Source organism: Phoxinus phoxinus (assembly GCF_949152265.1).
Source record: "Phoxinus phoxinus genome assembly, chromosome: 1".
Taxonomy (NCBI): Eukaryota; Metazoa; Chordata; class Actinopteri; order Cypriniformes; family Leuciscidae; genus Phoxinus; species Phoxinus phoxinus.
Window position 1 is genome coordinate 37,112,111 of NC_136876.1, and position 20,382 is coordinate 37,132,492.

Consider the following 20,382-nt stretch of genomic DNA (forward strand, 5'->3'; position numbering starts at 1 on the left):
CTGAATCATCAGTTGCTGAGTAGACTGATAACTTATTTATTTATAGTGAGTTGGAATTAATTTAAGGGTTACAATATGACTGCTCTTGACATATGCAAATTAGGAACACTAAGTGAACACTAAGTAAGATTAAAACATTCTTTTCATTGATTTAACTATGTAAAAAAAAAAACATGTCAGTAAATCACATTGATGTGGATTATAGAAAACGAAATATTCACCACTAGGTACATATTATGGAATAAATCCTGGTTTTGTGGTGCTATGCGGTGAAGACTGACTCAAGACTGTGATCATCAAACAGGTAACGCAGCAATTTCACTGCCTGCACACAGAAAAGGTTCAGGGAAATCAAATGGGGAAACAGTTAAAAGTACTCTTAAAAATATTAGTACTTTATTGGCATATATGATTCAATGAAGGAATCTTTCCATTACACAGTAGGTTCCTTATAGTGGAAAAAATGTGTGACTGTTATAGTGTTATAGTGACTGTTTAAAAAAAAAAAAAAAAACTCCTCATTAGAGGCTTTCGCACCAGGTAGTTATAGGAACTGGCCACCCGGAAGGTCTCCTGAGAACTACATTTTTAAGGGCCTTTTACCTGGTTACAATCGCACCACCAGTAGGAATTCAGAAGTGACGTAACCCGGCTGTTCACTTCAAAATTAATTTTTTCCATGTTTGTGGAGTATGTGTTTAATAACGGCGGGTGCCGGTGTTTCGTATGGCATGCGTTCGACCAATTAACGTACACTTATGTCACTGGTAGTTCCAATTGTGCTTGGTTAGACCCTACTCTAGCTAATAGTAGCCTTAAGTAAAAGGTGTTCCTTCCTATTACTAAAATCATTCCCAGTACCTGCAGTGCAAACACGTCAAAAAGCGGGTACTTCTTCCACCAATAGTTACAGGAATTGTGAAAACTTTCCTCTGGTGCGAAAGCCCCTAGTGAAATGTTCTTTGTGGAACCAAAAACGGGGAACCGAACCCTTGTGTTTAAGAGTGTAAGATAAATGTTACTGTAGACTCACCCCACTTTCAGAGTTTGGGTAAAGAAGTTTCATGGCAACTCTCCTAAAGTCTGGTCTCGCCCTACAAACGCTACAGCAGAAGGAAAATACATAATTGTATTGAATTACATATGATTTGTATTACAGTCTGCTGTAACCTTTTACATTTTTCTTTTAGCTTTGCTTGTACCTCTCAAGAATGATATCAAAGCATGTGACAGCATTGTCTGCTTGCAAAGCAATGATAAGGCAGGGACCCTCAAGTGGAAGTGTTCCACCAGCAGAGGACCTCAGTAACTCAGACATGTGCTGCCTTTGTTTTTCATCTGGTGCGCAGAGCTTTCCAGCCACCAGGTGGCAGCCTGTCCTTAGCAGCCGGTGCAGTAGCTCCGAGTACAGAGGAGGCTGACTCTGTTGCAGGAGGTTGGAAGGTATCAGCAAGCAGGTGGTCTGACAAAGAGCACTGCAGACCAAAGGCCCTACTGGCACCAAAACACAAATAAACAACAGTCATTCCCATCCTCATTACAAAGGTCGATCGCAGCTAGTAAAACATCTACAGGTTTTGGTTTATGTTTGTGTCATTGACTCTGTTTTCTGATGTGTTGTTAGAGGGGTGAGGAAGAGGAAGAACGCCTTGCCTTGACCAAATCCTGATGAAAATGTGTTCTTGACAGCGGTTCTAAGGGTGTTCAACTGTTCACGGCCCAAACTAGCGTTAGGATCAGAATGCAGACAAGATATCTGAAATAGGACAGAAGAGATGTTTAACTATAGCACCAATGTACTTGTGGGAAGGAAAAAACGGTTACAATACCTTCTCATGTTTCATAACGGAAGTTTCAGTGCAGCACACCCCCTCTGGAAATACCAGTTTTATGTCTTCTACAGCCTTCCGATAAGATGGAGATCCTGAATAAGAATGTACAAATAGTGTTAGTAAGCTTTGACCAGACTTTAACATTGATTATTTTTGTCAGAGTGCTGACCATAGATGCCATTATGCAGTCTGTCAGAGCCATACTGTGCCCTCCATCGTGTCTGATCCATAGTGCGGGCTTCAACAGGGTCCTCAGGACCCATCAGCTCCAACAGCCTCATTACTGCATTCACTCTCAGTAAACCCAAAGCCAGCGAGGGGCCGGATCTCAAGTACTTCAACTCCAGCTCCTCGGTGGGATCCTGGACATCAAATAAACATGAACATTTGTCTTTATGCTTTAAAAAAGTACTTTTAATTTGATGTTAACTAATACAAGTTTTTACAGAAAGTATACATTAATATATGTTGGTTAACCATAAATGCTTGTCAGTAAATTTGGCAGGACACTTATTTCAAAACCTTAATTATACAAATTATATTTATGAAGTCCTACTTAAGTGGGTCTAAAGTAAAGCTAATTGTATTTAATAGATATACATTTAAATAACATTTTTATTTACTTGCAATTAATATGCTATTACGTGTCTGAAAGCAATACGTTCAGTTTGCACTTATGGAATAACGTACTTTAAGATTATACTTAAAGGTGGGGTATGTGATTTGCAAAACGGCTGGCAGATTTTGAAAATACACAACTCAAATGGTCCTACCTTCTTTCCTTTGACTCCACCCATTCAAAAAACATGGACATGGAGGGGGGGATGGTACGACTGTTTGATTGACGCACTTACTGTCCAATGATTCTAGGTGGTCTTGGAAATGATTGGCTGGAGTTTTTTGAGACCTGCCCGTTCCACAGATGATTAAATTGCTTAATTTTTATTTCAGTGCTTCTAACTCAGTGGCTGTAAGTTGGTTAGGAATAGGATTTTAAGTGATTTTGAAAAAATGGCCAAAAAGGATAGTTACATACCCCATTTTTAAGTACTCATTTTAAAATTATGCAAAAGTGTACTACTTTTTCACAATGGTCTAGAATAAATGTGATTATTTGCTCTTTCTTAGGATATTTATGAAGAAGAGAACAGAGTGACCTGTTGCTCCGGCGGATGTATCAGTGCATTTGCCATGTTTGAGTCCAGCAGAAGCACACGCAAGCCCACTAGAGTATATCCATTCTGTTTGATTATGGTGAGAATTTTACCAAAGCAGTGTCTCCAGGCTCCAGGCTTGAACAGAGCTAGAGTCAAAAGTGGCTCTGGGCCTGTAGAGTACAGAGGGAGGGAGCTGAAAGAAAAAGCCATGAAAGACAGCTTCTAAAAGGACATGTTCTGAGAAGACATCACTTACCCACTGTCATGTAACTGTAAAGTGACTGACTTCTGAGACCTGAGGGTTGTCGGAGATTGACAGTCAGTTCCCAGAGTACATGGGAGGGTAAAATAGATTTTGGCTCGGTTTTGTTTCTGTACATACCAGGAGTGCCAATGTGATGAAGTGGTAGAAATGTCAATGATGGACGACTGCTGTGATCTGAAGATGAAGAAGCTTAAGTTAAGCAACCTGCTTTTGGCACAAAAGTAAAAAAGAAGATCACCCCTACCAAACTATTATCTAGTTGAATCCTCACCAGGGACCAATTCTGCCTCGGAGAAGAAGAGGCAGGTCTGTCTGAAAGCTGTCTCGGGAGTAGGGGACATCAATACTTGCAGGTTTCCTGGGTAATTTTGTGGTAAAAGTCTACGTAGGGTGATGAATGCCCTCACCCTCCTCAGAGCCAAGACCAGGGCAGGAGTGGATGTCAAGCTATGCACACTGCTCTGCCACTCTCTATCCCCGACCTCAAAAGGACTCAACTCTTGTGCCTGCCACTTAGACAACTTGGACACCCACTTCAATGCCAGCAACTCGAATCCTTCTAGTCCTGCTTGTACAAGAGAAAGTAGATTTAGTAGCCAGACAATGAAACATACTTACAGTAAATTACTCAAACAAGTACACAGGTACATTTGTGAAGGATAGTTTTAGGTCAGGGATGTCCAGTCCTGCTTCTGGAGGTCCAGTTTCCTGCTAAGTTTGGCTCTAACACACCTGCCTGGATGTTTCTAATGATACCGAAGATCTTGATTAGCTGGTCCAGGTGTTTTTAATTAAGATTGGAGCTAAACTCTGCTGGAAGGTGGCCCTCCGTGAGCAGGATTGGAACCTGTGTTTTAGGTAGTTCATGTACCTGCTGCATCTCCCCTGAGAACTTTATGAAGAAAGCCCATGTCATTCTTCATGATGTTTTGACCAGTCAACGTGAGAATCACCACCTGCTCTACATCTGGCCAAGAGGGATACGCGTGTTTGGACAGGACCATGTGGCTACACTTTGGTACTGTCCACATGAGCCCACCTGTAGGATATCATATAAATGTCAAAATACTCTAGGGCGGAAATTGAGGAATTTATGAAAATGCATGGTAATGTATGTACCCAGAACATTGTGGTGGTTTTTAGAGTAGGGTACAGTGTGAAAGCAGATGTGTGGATCCACAACATCTGTGAATCTTGCACGGATTGATCCAATAAGGCCTTGGGCAGCAAGCTCATTCATACAACCTTCATCAGGCAAAGAAACAGGACATTTAATTCTTGGAGCATCTCTATACAGCTTCACAGACAGTAAATAGCTGTCACGATATGTGCTATCCGGGTGCTCTACCTATCGGCAGTCTGGAACAGTGTCTAACTGCACTTTCTCTCCTCATGAGCAGCACAAGACAATTAGAGGACAGCTCAACCTGTTCTCCATCCAGCAACACTGTGGGAGCGTGACAGAACGCTGCAACCTAACGGAGACAGACAGCGTTTCCAGACAAATGCAATCAGCATCAATGTCATGGTAGTGTCCCACTCTCAGTTTCAATATATCTCTGTACTAGTACAGGCTCACTCTTGGGTTTATTCACCTGCTTGGTGGTGAGACCCAGAGATTGAGCTTGTTTCCTGGATATCTGTGACCTTTGAAGTCCCAATAGACTGAAGCCAGCCTTTGCACAAGCAGATAGTATATAGCTGTAACAGCATGGGCCAACCACAGGAGACACAATAAGAAATATATCCGCTGTATGGGGGCAAAGGGAAAAGGGGTTGAAAGTTTGACTTATAAGATGTAAGACACTGTTACAATGAAAATATTTTTTTATTTTTAGTCACCTTCAACAGTGGCACATAAGGTTGCTGGAGAAGAGGTAAGAATGTGGGATCTATCTCTGTCACCCTCCTCTGAGTCCTGAATCCTGTTAAGAGTGATAATCAGAGTCAGCAGGTAGTTCAAAGGAATAGTTTGCCCAAACATGACAATTCAGTCATCATTTAATCATATCGTTCCAAACTCCAATGAATTTTCTTTCTTCTACGAAACATAAGAAGATAGAATGAAGATTTTTAAGAACCTGTATATGTCTATATTACATAAGTCAATAGAACCCAAAACTATCAAGCTCCAAAAAGCACAATGATAGAGTGAAATGAATCCATACAAATTGGACTTCTGAAGCCAGATGCTCACGTTATATGATCAAATTTAAATGCAAGTCTTTATTCACTCTCAATTTAAATCAAAATCAGCCAACACACATATAGACTACATCAAATATCAATTGTCTCATAATCACCAAATGTCATGATTTAGGTTTGTCTCGCCATAGTCAATATAATCTGTTGAGCAAAGTTTTGATTTGAGAGTGAATAAAGGCTTACATTTCGGTCTGTTCATAATACAAAGTGATCACATTGCTTCAAAAGACTTAACATATCCTCTAAATCATATGGATAAATTTAATGTTAGTTTCATATCCTCTAGAGTTTGATGGTTTTGGCTCCCATTGACTTTCATAATATGGACAAAAGCAGCTGACAGGTTCTTGAAATATCTTTGTGTTTCACATAAGGAAGACAATTAAATTATGAAAGAAAATGAAAACTATATATTTTTAATGTATTACGATACTAAAGGACAGATACTAAACAGAGCAAATTAGGGTGAATCCCATAAAAAACATTGATGGGAGTGGAAAGCAAATTGAAGAACACAGACACTGCCGGATAATTTCCATAATGACCTATGCAATCTACCAAGAGCAGTGCAAATTAGCGTCTGATTTAAGACATGCTTTTTTGGGGCGGAAAATAATGGCACGAATACCAGTAAATTGACTTGTGCAAACCTCAGTAAGTCATCTTGCATGATTCATTTAAATACTGTCCTCCCATACATTTTGTCTGAAAGGGAAACTCTAACAAATGCATATGCAATAAGGTCAGTCGCAAAAATAACTGTTCATGCCTTTTCAGTGCAAATTTTTCACTGCATGTCTTTAAATCCTGACAGTAGTTTTTTAACACCAAAAGAGTGTTTGCGCTGCCGCAGACTGTTAGTAAATCTAACATTGTAAGATACTAACATTGGGGTGTTTTTTGCTATTCTACCACCAAACCACAAGCAGAGCCCCAGATGCACAAGATTGGCAAGACGGGGCGAGTAGAGCAGGGGCTGGTCTTGACTATGATGGTAAAGGGCGTTGATGGATGCTGGATCTGTCCGCCTTGCCAGCTGGGGGTCTGATGGCCCTGTGATCTCCTGCCACACTGAGTTAGCGTGTGGACCCCGGAAAGCCATGGTAAGCACTGGCTGTCTCTCGCTATGCATAACTGACTTGCTGACTAGAAAACAGGATATGCATTAATCCATGCAATTTGTGTACATTTTGCGTAATTATGGTGGGAGATGATTTGTACCCGCAAAGTTTTTCAGTAGCTCTTGGGGCGGGTAGAGGAAGCGGATACCAGATACATCTAGACTCGATCTGCACATTAGCTCAAGTGTGTGATGCATTGCCAGTGGGTTAAGCAACAGTGCCCTGCCTATCAGAACAAGTGCCGTCTAAAAGCAAAAAAAAAACATGCAATAAGATACCATGTAAGTCCACTGAAAGATACATTGGCATTTTCTAAAGACTCCTTCACCTCAGTATGACACTCTTGAGAATGTGTGGCTTCTGTCCTTTGACATTTTTGATCTTCGGTTTCCAAAGTTTGCCAGTAGAATCCTGGGATCACACTAAAGGCCTTTTCAACGGCCTGAAACAAAGCGCATTAAGGATTTAGAAAATAATGTCTAAATAACAGAAAAGAAAATGGAAACATAAATCATATCATACATAACCTCTATATTTGGGTTGACAGAGATGAAGCAGTCCAGGTAAGATGAGGGCATGTGGACATGTGTAGTATAAGCCTGTTCCTCCAGCAAATGATTAAGCTGAGGTACCCAGAATGCAACAGTCTTCAATGGCGTCTGAGCAAAAAACTTGCAAACCCGCCTGTAAAACATGCTCTCGTTCTTTTTGACCTCCTTTATCTACGAGAAACAAAATATCAGATTCCAATAAAAACTTGTGGAAAATCTGCAGAAAGCATTGCAAAATGAGCCAAATATTTAATAAACAAATATGCTGAGGATTATGTTTAGAACTCACCATGGATTTCCTACAGCCAGTTTGACCATCCTCAAGAGACATGGCACAGATGTACAAGGCCAAGCCATCTTCCTTATAAAACTGCTGCAGCCCAGCCACCCAGAAAGGGGCATCAAGCTTGTTACCTTTTCTATTGCAGTTTTTAGGATCAGTCTATCACAGAACAGGTAACAGATGAAATGTAGCGTAGCATGTCAAATATTTGTTCTACTGCCAAATTCTTATTAATGTTTTGTAAACAAGACATACCAAATACAAGAACCATGCTATGAGTGCATTGTAAACATGTGATTTGATGAAGACTGAATCCACTGTCTTTGCTTTTCTCTGCATTCTTCCAGCCACCACCCCAAGACTAGACAAGGACACAGTCAACAGCAAACACTCCCTCATCTCTAGATCTGCAGGCAGGGTGTTCACAGTGGGAAGGTAGGATGCTTCCTAAGGGAAGTGAGTACAGCAGTGTTATTAGTATCATCAAATATTATTTTATAGAAAAACTGGCAATAACTCACAGGGTCGTAAAGAATATCAGTCCTCTCAGCGGCTTCCTCCGTGTTATTAGCGTAACGTTGAGGTCTGAATGTTTGCAAGAACTTCAGATCCTTCTGCCATCTGACTTTTTGGCTGTGTTAGTGCATGGTCATACAGTTATTACATTAGGTTATGCATATTCCTGAGAGTGAAGAAAATGTAAGTATACTTTGTACCTTTGTTTGTTTTGAGCAGCTGAAACGTGAGAAGATTGAGAATTTTGTTTATGTTGGTCACATTTTGCAGTAGAAGAGCAGACATTGACCTGCTGGATACCAGGTTCACTGGAGCTAGTTTCAAAATCACAAAGCTGGTTTTCCTTTATGATTTTCCCTGAGGGGGTTTTCTGTCTAGCCTCAGCAAAATCTCTCCCAGATATCTCTTCCACACTTTGTTTTGACTGTCTGGTGTTCTGGAGTAATACACTCTTCCTAGCAAATTCTCTAGAAATGAACAAATAAACATGCATTGTAATAAGGTGTAGTGGGAGTATATTTTACTCTAGTCGTTCATTACCTGAATTAATTATAAGTTTTATGTGATCTCTTACTTTTTCTGCCCATTTGCTTTTGCCTTTGTGTTAGTCGTCCTCTTAATTGAGCTTATTTTCTTGTTCATGTTTACAGGACTTACGACACTGTTACTCTGGATAATAGCTGATTGCTCTGTTTGAAATGTGTTGTTGCGCAAGTCAATATATATGGTGGGAGAGTCTTGATGGAGTTTTGCTGAGGTCTCTTTGAAGTCCTTCATCGGTCGCCTAGTACATCTGGGAAAAGTCACAGACACATTTAACCTGCAGTACAGAAATTCAAATCTTGGAACATACACTATTGTTCAAATGTTTAGGGTCGGTTGAAACAGTGATACAGTGAAAATGGTTATATTGTGAAATATTATTACAATTTACAATAACTGTTTTCTATTTTGATGTATTGAAATGTAATTTATTCCTGTGATGACAAAGCAAAAAATGTCAACATCATTACTCCAGTCTTCAGTGTCACATGATCCTTAAGAAATCATTCTAATATGATGATTTGATGCTCAAGAAAAATGTATTATTATCAACAGTTATTATAACAGTTGTGCTGCTTGATATTTTTGTGGAAACAAATAGGAAAAGGAACAGCATTCATTTTAAATCTTTTGAAAACATTATACATAACTTTACCGTCCCTTTTGATCAATTTAATACATCATTGCTGAATCAAATTTATATATTTTGTTAAAACATACTGATCACACACTTTTGAACAGTAGTGTAATGTCATAATAGCAATAGAGATGTCATGATATGACACTACCTGAGGGATGATTCTTGTATATTATGGGTTTTCGTAGATGAAACATGTGTCTTTATTTCCATCTCATTTACTTTCTTCTCACAAAAAGCAACCAGCCGTTTCATTAAATCAATTTCATGTGTTTCACTGTCGTCGCCTGCAAAAAAATAAAAAAAATAAAAATATTTGTTTTTGTCTCTTGTTTTTCTTAGTCTAAATGAATAAAAACAGTCTGCATTCCAACCTTTGTGTATATTGGGTTGAATCGGTTCGATAAGAGGTGTGTGTTGCTTTAGAGTCTGAAGGACTTGATCGACATCCCAGGTATCAGGAGGCTGTTGAGATAATATGTGTTACATACTTTGTATTTAGCTCTGGTTTAATAATCAGATTATAGCTACTACTTAACTTACTGTCCATGATAAAACAGGGCAGAACGGGGTCTCTATCCATCCAGTCTTGTTTGCTTTCTGTTGCAAAGGCACATTGTTTTCTGTTTTATGTGCCACTCTTTCATTCAGTGATTCTTCTGTTTTGTGACCCACAGGAAGCTGAGGATTAGAGTCACCTTTCTGGTCATCATCAGTCCCGGAAGTAAATAGCTGTGATACAGATTTGTTTAGATGCATGCTTTATGTAAGACAAGATCTGAGAAATGATTAGATCTCTCTCTCTCTCTCTCTCTCTCTCTCTCTCTCTCTCTCTCTCTCTCTCTCTCTCTCTCTCTCTCTCTCTCTCACTCACACACACACACACACACACACACACACACACACACGTACACACACAGGCCCGGATTGGCTAATCGGGAGCACCGGGAGAATTCCCGGTGGGCCGGTCTGTTTTATTGGCCAGGAGGGCCGGTGTTGTCATGGCACTGGGTTGAATGTTTTCCCTTTATAAGCTCCAGTCACAGCGCAGCCCCACTATTTTTTTATTATTATTTTCTCGCAGCCCCACAAAAAATAAAGTCAGTTGTTAGAGATGTGCGAACAAAAAAATTAGAGATACAAAACATGGATAATAGGCGCAAAGGCGGCGCTGAAAAGGCCAAAATAATAAAAAATCTCTAGAAACTCAAGCGGCCAAATAGCCTACGAGTCAGAGCCGTACCCATTATTGAGTTCTCCGATTTTTCTGAGTGTATAACGTTGTGAAATAATTGCCTAATATTAACTCTAATTTGTTGCTGCAATGACTCGTATATCGCGAGTCACGACGATAACCGACCTCATCATCTGAGCTGCTTCAGCACTCAAACACCGCTCGTCGGCAATGGCAAAATGTTTGAGATGACCGATCAAAGCAAGTGGGATTTATGTTCACAGAAGCGCGAGCCGCGGCCGCGCGCGAATCCCAACGCGACGCTTCACGAGATACGATGAAGTAGCTAAACTAAACAGCTGTTTTACAATAGAAGTTTTAAACAACCGACATAAATAATCAGTTTGCAAAGACTGTGTCAATCAAGGCTCAGCTTCGAGAAGGGGAGATTTACAGGTAGACTAAAGATAAAGAGACTGAGAGAAGAAGAATGAGAGAAGGAGATGTAGATGGGAGAGGAGAGCAGGTAGAGGAATAGCCTATTGCATACTGTGCCCAGAATGAGAATAACTTTATAACAATGAATTCCTATTTAACACAGATATAGCCTAGCCTATGTTCTTTGACAATGACAGTGGAATCATAATATGCCCCCGAACCCCCTAGCCAGATCACTTTTGGGACCTTTGTATTTATAAAACCCTGTGTACTGCTATTGCACTGAATAGAAAATTATATATTTTTACAATGAATTACAAGGCTGTACAAAACAGTGCACTATTGCAGACTTATATACTGAGGGTTTAATTACATTATTTTAATATAGTCAGTCAGGGAACTAAAGTGGGCCGGTCTAAGGCATGAAACTCCAGGGCTGAAAATGAGTCCCACTCCGGCCCTGTACACACACACTGTACACACACACACACCTCGACTTCTGGCTCTTTCGGTGAAACACACTCCATATTCATCCTGGTCCTTTTCAGCAAGTGAATCCCTGGTGGTCTCTGAAGGACAGATATCTCTTCTTCATCGTCCGACTGCAGTGTGAAACGTTCAGTTGTGTTTATTTCAGTTAGTCTACCTTGATTGTAAAGCTTGTGAGATTTAGGATCACAATTCAGCCTTACCTCATTCACAGAAATAATCGTTACAAATCACAAACACTGGTAATAACGATTAAAATAAAGTCTCTGGAAAAATATAATCAGAGAACACAACTTGAACTTACTGATGACAGGTCAGAGTCAAGGGATGGTATCTTAGATATAAGGTCGTCTAGGTGCGAATTCCACTGCATTCCTTGTATTTGGCAGGGCAGGTGTGTAGTTTTTCTTTCAAAATACTGTAGTAAACAGCAGCTGCTGCGGTCTGACATCCACACGCCAACGAACTCAACTGTAGTTAGTTGTCATGGTGACCACGCGCTGTAACTTAGACCAGTAGCGTAGCTTGAGTTGGCCATGACATGAGATACCATTATGCTTGTCAAAAAGAAACGTTAAATGTGATTCGGCAGTTTCTGTTAGTGTCGACCTCAAAGTTATCTTTATGACTCAAGGTTGTAAACTTTAACAAACTTAATGTTAGACATTCAATTTCTAAACATTATTTGTGGGGTTGAATATGCAAATGACGACGCAAATATCAATCAGCTTTAAACAAGCCTAAACTGGATGTCCCTGTAACGTTACTGCTCCAAGAAACCAAGTCTAGCAATGAATCCGGGCGAATCCTTTAACACGTACTGACAGAGACATTTGAATGTTTTGGTTCATCCGATCGACTTTTCATCATAATATAGGCTGCATGATATGATCGATCAGTCAAGTCAATGTTAGATTACTTTAACTAAAAAAAATAACTTAAGTAATTTCAACTTTCATTAAGTTACACGAGATTCAACTTGATTTTTTAAATTTAATTTTAAATATATTTTATCATTTTAATATGTTTAATGACTTGTAGCTGCATGCAATTTGAGTATACAAATCAGCAACAGAAGTTTGTTTGCAGTTTTTATATAGGTTGATGTTGTTTGCTGTTTTAAGACTTTGAACTGCATTTTTCTTGGCAATTTGGCATGCAGTTTTCACGCCCACCCCCTAGAACATTTCTGGCCTGGTCTCTTCTTTAGACATCGTTTTGTTGACAGTGCTATTGTATTTCTTCACTGTCACGTATGTTTTGGCGCGAAACTTGCTAATCGAGCTTTTATGTTCAGCTCTCACGATTTTCTTTGTCCACGGTAGTGAATTATAGTAAATGTCTTTGACATCATATAGGCTACATGTCACCGTTTTACGCTGGATATGTCCTGTGTAAAGAGCACATTCAGGGCTTTTCAGAGATACAAATGTTTGGAGGTTTCACCATGAAAACAACTTCTCCTTGATCTTTAAAAATGACTGACATTAATTTAGTGATCAAATTTACCACTCTTGTGGAAATGTGATCATATTTATTTTGTAATTGTAATTTTAATCGGATTCATTTTCAAAATGTTATGGACTTTCTCATAAAAAAAAAATGACTTTCTGCTACAAAACATGGGCATGATTTCATAGGCCTACATGTCCACTGTAGAGGACATCCGGACTTGTTTTACATGCATTTTGGGAGACAAAACAAGTGAAAATAGGGAAATAAATTATATATCAATGTTTCTATGAAATATTAGATATTATTATGAAAATGTTGCCAATTATTACTCCAATATTACACTTCTGTTTCATGACATGTTCCCCAAGAACACATTAATATGCAAATTAGATAGCCTACAGTGTATAGATACATTGTATTGAATGCGACTAGCCTACTCCTTTATGGCAATTTTACCCACATATTGCATAAAGTAAAATTATATTATCAATTCATTCTGTTGCTAGATCTTTCATTACGGTCTCTCATCTAAACAAAGTGTTGTTTACAACAATCCTGAAACCTAAAAATTGATTGGTGAATGGGGAAAAAAACCTGAAGACATTTTTGTGACCATTTTTCCTGGTATCCACTACATATAACATATTAATAAAATATATTTTTTTTAATATTAGAGGCCTACTCTAAACAATGTAATGACATGAAAAAATACAAAATAAAAATTGGGGTCTTAGGAGGATATAGGTTTATGTCTCACGTGTTGGTTTTATTACTATTATTAAAATTTAACAAATAGCCTATTATTTTGTTTGTTTTTTGTTATGAAGGTCCAATATTTTCCGTTTCAAAACAATAAAAACAGCAGTGTCAGTGAGGAGATTGAGCTGAAATATGAGAATAAAATATGAGAAATGTGAGATTGAGCTGAAAATTATATGTGACAAAAATGAAATATTACTTGTGAAAAGAATAGTATTTGTGAAAAAAAATTAAAAATCCATGTCGTTGTTAGTGGACAAATTCAATAAACCAGTCAGAATAAAACTCTTTTATTTTATAAAAGTCAGTAAACACATGAATGTAAAACTATTATTAAAGTTACATTTAATTTTTAAATTATTGTAATTGTTATTTTAATCGATTGTTTTACAATGTTGCTGAGGAAGACAAGGGAATTGGGGAATCAAGAGAATCATGGGGAATTGACCATGTTTAAACCTGAAGGCAGGCCTTTGGACTTAGAGCATGGATCAATATTGTGTATCACCATATTTGGGTTTGATTTATCAGAACAAGCTTTTGCGCAATGTCCTTTTTCGTGTTTATGTAGAGACCACAAACAAACAAAATTTGTTTAATTTTGAAGAAAGAACTACACATTCTAAAAAAAAAAAGCATTTTAAGCCATAATACTTTTAGCCATAATACTGTAATGTTACTTTTGATACTGGAGTGAAACCACTTAGTATTTATTTCACTCTCTCTCTCACACACACACACACACACACACACTCTTGTTTTACAAATATTATTTTTTTCTGTAGCCCTTATTTAAATTTATTTCCAAAAATTGAATTACCTGAATATATCAACACAATTGATACATATCCAATAATATTGTTATTTTTGCATGACTTTGATTGAGGATCTTTTTTAAGATCTTTTCACAAAGGAAGATATTTCTTGAGATAAATAAAAGTCATGATTGGAAGCTCTGAATTATAATGTCTGAATAGAAAACGTAATCTATGGTTTAGTAGAATTAATACTTTTTTTTAATTGAACAGTTCCGGAAATGTTCACTGCCGATGCTCCGCAGGTCAAGTCCAGAAGCGCAGGGTGGGCTGGCACATGTGATGTTATTGTATATTGTGACAAGTGTATGGGGCTCCTCACCTTCCCCAAGCATTTCAACCTGCAGTGGAACTACCTGTGGCTTCTGTAGAACGAAATCTCGAAAGGATTTGGCACTACAGTCACATTTCCAGTTGTTACCTGAGAGCCAGAGCTGATCCAAGCGATCAGGTATAGAAGCTGGTAGGTTGACCAGTACATTGTCTTTCAGGTTCAAGTAACGCAAGCGTGGCAGCATGTATATAGTCGCATTACGTATGATCTCCAACCTGTTTCCAGAGAGATCCAGCCAAGACAGGTGTGGCAGTGGCAGTAAGGCCTCAGCAGGAAGATTGCGAAGTAAGTTGCCTGACAGTAGCAGGTAATCAAGATTCCTCAGGCCATTAAATGTGTGGGAGGTGATGGATGTTAACTGGTTGAATCTTAGATCAAGCTGTTGCAGCCCTTGTAGTTCCACAAAACTCTGATGCTCCACCGTAGAGATGTTGTTGTGTTGCAGGAAAAGGCGACGAAGACCTGTAAGACCAACGAAACTTTGGGCTGAGACTTTTGCCAAACAGCTTCTATCAAGGTGAATACTGTGGAGCTTTGACAGACCCTTGAAAACTTGATCTGGTAGGCTGTGAAAACAACTGCCTGTAAGTTTTATCACAGCAAGGTGATTCAGGCCCATAAATGTGCCCATGCGTGCCTCTTGTAGCCGGTTGTTCTCCAAGTTCAGTACCTCTAGATGTTCCAGCCCATCAAAAACTCTCATTCCCAAGGCTCGTATCTGGTTGTGACAAAGGCAGAGTTCCTCAAGATACTGCAAATCACGGAAAGTCCCAGGTCTTAGACTACTAATCGAGTTATTTGACAGGCGAAGCACGTGTATGCTTTTTAGACCGAGGAAAGTTTCATCGTGAAGTACAGATAGACGATTTCTGCTGAGATCCAACCATCTCAAAGATTTCATGCCCACAAATGCCCTAGGTGCCACGGTCACGATCTGGTTTTGGGCCAGATAAAGCTTCTGCAGCTTTGGTAGTTTCAGAAACACATTTGCCTTGATAACTTTTAGATTGTTTCCAGTTAGGTCCAATTCTTTGAGCTCAGTAAGACCCTGAAATAGTTGCGGTTGGAGATACGCCAGGCGATTCCCAGTAAGAACTAACTCTCGTAATCCATGTAGGTCCTGAAACCCCGTCTCAGGCAGGACAGACAGTGAATTCCATCCTAGGTTCAACAACCACATGTGGCTGAGTCCAGCGAACAACTTGTCATCTATTCGAGACAGGTGATTATTGTTGAGACTGAGGGATGCAAGGTTGGGTGTGCCCTGGAAGACTATGCTAGGTAATGAACGAATATTGTTCCTCTCGAGGTGCAGGTGAGCAAGGGAATTCAGACCTTTAAAGACATGGGCATCGAGGGATACCAGCAGGCTGCTCTGTAAGTTTAGGAACTCCAGATTGGACAGCTTTTCGAAAGCAGCCGCTGGTAAGTTAGCAAGCTGGTTTCCATCCAGCCATAGCGAGCGTGTAGACAGAGGGATGTCGGAGGGAACCTGGGTGAAGTTGCGTGTGCTGCAGTAGACGTTGAGCTCTAAACTGTAGTCATCATGGAGACAGCTACATCCCTTTGAGCAGGGCTCACCTTTTTGGCCAGTGGGTTCCTCTGAGGGCTTTGGATCTACCGAGGGCCCCGGATCATCTGAGGGTCTTGATTCGTCTTTGTTGGGGTCTGCCAGCACCACTGATGTCCCCAGTGTGTACAACAATAGCAGTACAAAGGGGTTCATCCCAACTAAGAGACAATTATCGAAATGCCAACATCAAACACTTGCAAGGTAACAAAGCACCTGCCTATACTTTTTCAACATCTGTCAGATTTGGGAAATTAGTTCAGCTGCAATACATTTATACCATCACATGATTATTCTCAAGTATTCACTGAACATCAATGGAAAAATAAAATGCATACATTAAAAAAACAATAGATTTGAGAAATTTAGAGTTGGCTCTACCGTTTTATTGTGACCGCAGTCCAGCAGGCGATCACTAGAAGAGTGGCATGTGTGTGACAGACCTGAACCACCTCTGCCCCATATATCACCTAGACAAACCCACACAGTGTTCTAGACAGAATTAACCTCTTAATTTCTGCTGTTTTCATTTTCTGCGGTTGCTACCGTTTTACCGGTTGAATATTAAATCTAACCTAGCAAAACTTGTTATAGTCACTATTTTATAATAAATATTTACTGTCAGGGACGATTTCAATATATATTTATTTTTAATAAAGTGTGTAAGTGGAGATGTTAAAACATTACCATTATGTTAATGTAACTCCTTTTGACATATTTTGTACAAAATGAATACTCTAATTTTATTTGTTAATGCATTTACACAGAAATTTCTGTCTAATACTCCCACACATTTTAGATGAAAATCCTTTGACTTTCCCTGAATGGTGTTCCAAAGTTCATGTAAATCTACTGAGCCATCAGTGACATTTAACAGATGGTACTTGCTCCAGTTGTGGTTATCTGTTGGAAGACATCCAACTCTAAAAAGTGAATCCGGGTTAAACAAGCTATATAACAAGGCCTGACTGAAAATCATATTGTCTATTTTCCAATTTTAGACTGAAACATAAGTTGCAAAGGGAGCAATGATAACACTTAAAAAAGAAAGAAGTTTTCTGTTTAAATGTTAGTATTTCTTTGAAGAACTAGACATCATGTGAGTCAATACTTAGTGGCATTCAAAGAATGTTAGAAAGTGGTAACTATTGTAAAGGCAAACAGAGGACCCCTACTCTGGCAAACACAGTTATCTGCCCTCATACACAAATCAATTCACGCATCTCATTCACATAGTGTAATTTGTAAATGCAGGTTCTTGTCTGGCATATAGTGTTACTGAACTTGTTGACCGAGAGACCGTGTCAAACAGACTGTGTCGTCTCAAGGGTTCACAAAAGATGAATAGATGTTCAATGGACTGAACAATCAGAACCCAGGGCAATCGTGGTGGAAATATTCAACAGATTTTTTTTGAAGCAACACGTGTGACCACATATATGTTAATGTTTAGGCTCAATGTTACAGTATTAAAGGAAAAAAATAAGCTTTTACAGCAGATGACTGAGTAGCTGGTGGACAAGGTGCAAGCGAAAAAAGTTTGGTATTTTAAGACACAAAATCACCAGTAGAGGGAAGTACAGTCTTTTTCAAAGTGTTTTGTAAGTTGAGCTGTACCTCCAAGAATTCTATATTTTCTGCTGTATTATCAATTATTGCCATCTAAATGACAAACACAAAAATAACACTTTTCTTTTTCTTTTTGACAATGAATATTTTGACTGTTTACTTCCATGTTGAAAGCCTCCTCATCAAGTTCACCTTGCCTCAGGTCTGTTTTCCACCACTTTCCACTGTCTGTTGTGATGTTCTTTCTATATGTGAGATAGTCCATCTACTGAGGACAAAGTAAGGTAGGCCTACCCGACAGCAAAAAAAAAAAAAAGTTCCTTCTCAAAAACAGAAAGTGCTTACATATTCATGAAGAAGATGCAAATGAACAGCTTAGGTAAGGCAGTCAGTACTAGAGGGCAATCTGCCACTGGCTTTTAATGATTGCTTCTGCACTGACAAACAGCTCTAATTGACTCATTCTCTTACAGTCAATGATATACAAAGGTTTGGAGCTTTGTTATTTGGCTGTGGCTCACAATGAGCACAAGCGGTGTCAGGATGAATGACAGTGCCAGCTGCTCAAACACAGTCAGCCTGTTCAGAGTTGTGCTGCCGGCACGCTTTACAAACAGCCTCTCACGTCAACCGGCTGAGCAAACTAGTACTGGGCGTTATAGTGCTTCTTCAGCACTGTGGAGGTGAGGTGAGCAGGCCTAAAGGACGTGGTGTCAGACTGAGTTAGAGGGGAAGTGCGTGTGATGCTGAAGTTCAGTTCTTTCTGTGGTCTTCCCTCTATCCGTCAGGGAATCCACATACCGAGACTCTCCCCTCAGGAAGATTCTTCGCGTTGCTTTTCTCTTCTTATGAATTTCACACATGATACATTGCTAGAATCAAAGCATTAGCAAAAAATGCTAGAACTGCCTTTTTCAATATGTGGTAATCTTCGCCATGCTGTACTCTCTGGATTGAAATCCCTGTGTCGGGAGATGACGGATATACAATTGAGACAAAGAACTGTTGCAAAACTATATTGAAATATACAAGGATACTAGCTTTGAGCAGGAGCAAAATCCTCTGCCCAAACATTGAAATGATACTTTAGTAAATGTACAAGGCTGTAATCGGATTACGTCTTACAAGAGCTAGTTTGATGTGTAGAGCAAGGTAGAAGACAATTTAATAGACATTGACAGTCCTCTTGGTGATGCATGTTTGATGAGTTGTGAGGCAAAATGAGGTTAAGAGCTCTTAATCTTTAGAGGACATGCGCTCTAAAACTTTACACTGAACATACATAGAAGTTGATTTAGTGCCCATCATTTTTGGTAACACTTTATTTTGATAGTCCGCTTCAGCCATTTTACTAACAGTAACTTTGCAACTACATGTCTACTAACTATCAGTAACTCTGCAACTACATATCAACTTATTCTACTAACCCAACCAAGTTACTTACAGTTAGTGTCTAAAGTGGACTCAACATAAAGTGTAAGCCAATGTTTTACTAGTCAGTCAAAAGAAACGTATATATGAGTTAAATCAAATGAAATAAATTATTGTATTAACATTGACAAATGAACATAAAACGGAATAAATATTTTGTATTACCTGCCTGTTTTTTCATTGTATGCTTAAACATTACATGCTGTGGAACAAACAGTTTGTTTCTCAGCACATAACAGCAGGTTTGTTACACACCTAGATAGATAGATGGATGGATGGATGGATGGATGGATGGATGGATGGATGGATGGATGGATGGATGGATGGATGGATGGATGGATGGATGGATGGATGGATGGATGGATGGATGGATGGATGGATGGATGGATGGATGGATGGATGGATGGATGGATGGATAGATAGATTTATTTAATGCCATGTCAGCATCTAATGCTATTTTCAATAGTGTTTAGAAATAACCATTTGTATCTGTTCTGACCTGTGACCACCTCTTAGACCTTCACAAGGGGACAGAGTAATTACTTCAATCATTGCTATATTTAAATGAATAGTGTCTATGCTAGTGTGGTGTCCTTTTGGGAGTATTGCAGTCTCTCTGTAACGGGTAAGGATGGTTAACTGCTGCCACTTGATTTCAACATTATTTTCAGACCTTTAACAGCCTCATGAGCCAGACAAACCTCAATAAAGGGATGAGAAAGCCCACTGAAGTAGTGCCTTTCCTCTTGGTGCCTTAAACGTTACATCTCTACATATCCAACAACAATGGTGGTTATTATGCTTCATAGTAAGTCAGCCTTAAATACATTTCTCTTCTGTTTGTTTTCCCTTTTGATGAATTACATGGCTGGTGAGCCAATGCTTTCTGGTTTAAATGTGTTGAATTTCAGGCAGCTCTTTCTTTGTGCTGTGAAGCACACATTATATCCTAGTAATAGCCTAATGTTCATAAAATTGTGCCTATTTAAAAGCAGTGTGGTGAGAGCTGCTAATAAAAGCAGTGTGATTTATAGTGAGAAGAATAGCGATTTTGCCCTCACACCACATAGGCCTAATAGTCAAGGGGTTTAGACTGAACTATGCACGGGGTGATGATTTTTAATATCACATCTTATGTTTAGCCACAAGCAATGGTACGTGTCTTTAGAAAATGAGTCATAATGATTTTTCGGGTTTAGGCTTTCCCATCCAATACTGATGGTTAATGTCTGTTATAC

General features: G+C 39.1%; 2 protein-coding genes across 5 annotated transcripts; both read right to left on the bottom strand.

Moving 5' to 3' along the window:
* Window positions 1-154: 154 nt before the first annotated feature.
* Window positions 155-12,035, bottom strand: LOC307002018 (dynein axonemal assembly factor 8). 4 transcript variants are annotated; one of them, XM_079619224.1, is made up of 29 exons: window positions 11,516-12,027; window positions 11,214-11,324; window positions 9,654-9,842; window positions 9,485-9,575; window positions 9,262-9,397; window positions 8,505-8,723; window positions 8,131-8,397; window positions 7,936-8,047; window positions 7,670-7,861; window positions 7,421-7,573; window positions 7,108-7,302; window positions 6,909-7,022; window positions 6,681-6,825; window positions 6,347-6,605; window positions 5,097-5,179; window positions 4,850-5,004; window positions 4,603-4,729; window positions 4,374-4,499; window positions 4,126-4,293; window positions 3,526-3,819; window positions 3,372-3,428; window positions 3,246-3,284; window positions 2,990-3,159; window positions 2,002-2,194; window positions 1,830-1,924; window positions 1,654-1,756; window positions 1,203-1,491; window positions 1,034-1,103; window positions 155-325 (listed from the first exon to the last, which is right to left on the bottom strand). In XM_079619224.1, exons 1-29 carry the CDS (start codon window positions 11,660-11,662, stop codon window positions 263-265), a joined length of 4,362 nt encoding a protein of 1,453 aa, XP_079475350.1. In that variant the 5' UTR covers window positions 11,663-12,027; the 3' UTR covers window positions 155-262. The 4 variants fall into 4 exon arrangements, 3 of the variants coding, with proteins under 3 accessions (XP_079475350.1, XP_079475351.1, XP_079475349.1); XM_079619225.1 differs by having other exon boundaries at window positions 180-325; window positions 1,203-1,494; window positions 9,654-9,791; window positions 11,516-12,029; XM_079619223.1 differs by having other exon boundaries at window positions 180-325; window positions 1,203-1,494; window positions 11,516-12,029.
* A 1,665-nt stretch (window positions 12,036-13,700) lies between these two features.
* igfals (insulin-like growth factor binding protein, acid labile subunit) lies at window positions 13,701-16,592 on the bottom strand. Its single transcript, XM_079619276.1, has 2 exons — window positions 16,526-16,592; window positions 13,701-16,305 (listed from the first exon to the last, which is right to left on the bottom strand). Exon 2 carries the CDS (start codon window positions 16,298-16,300, stop codon window positions 14,429-14,431), a length of 1,872 nt encoding a protein of 623 aa, XP_079475402.1. The 5' UTR covers window positions 16,301-16,305; window positions 16,526-16,592; the 3' UTR covers window positions 13,701-14,428.
* Window positions 16,593-20,382: the final 3,790 nt, after the last annotated feature.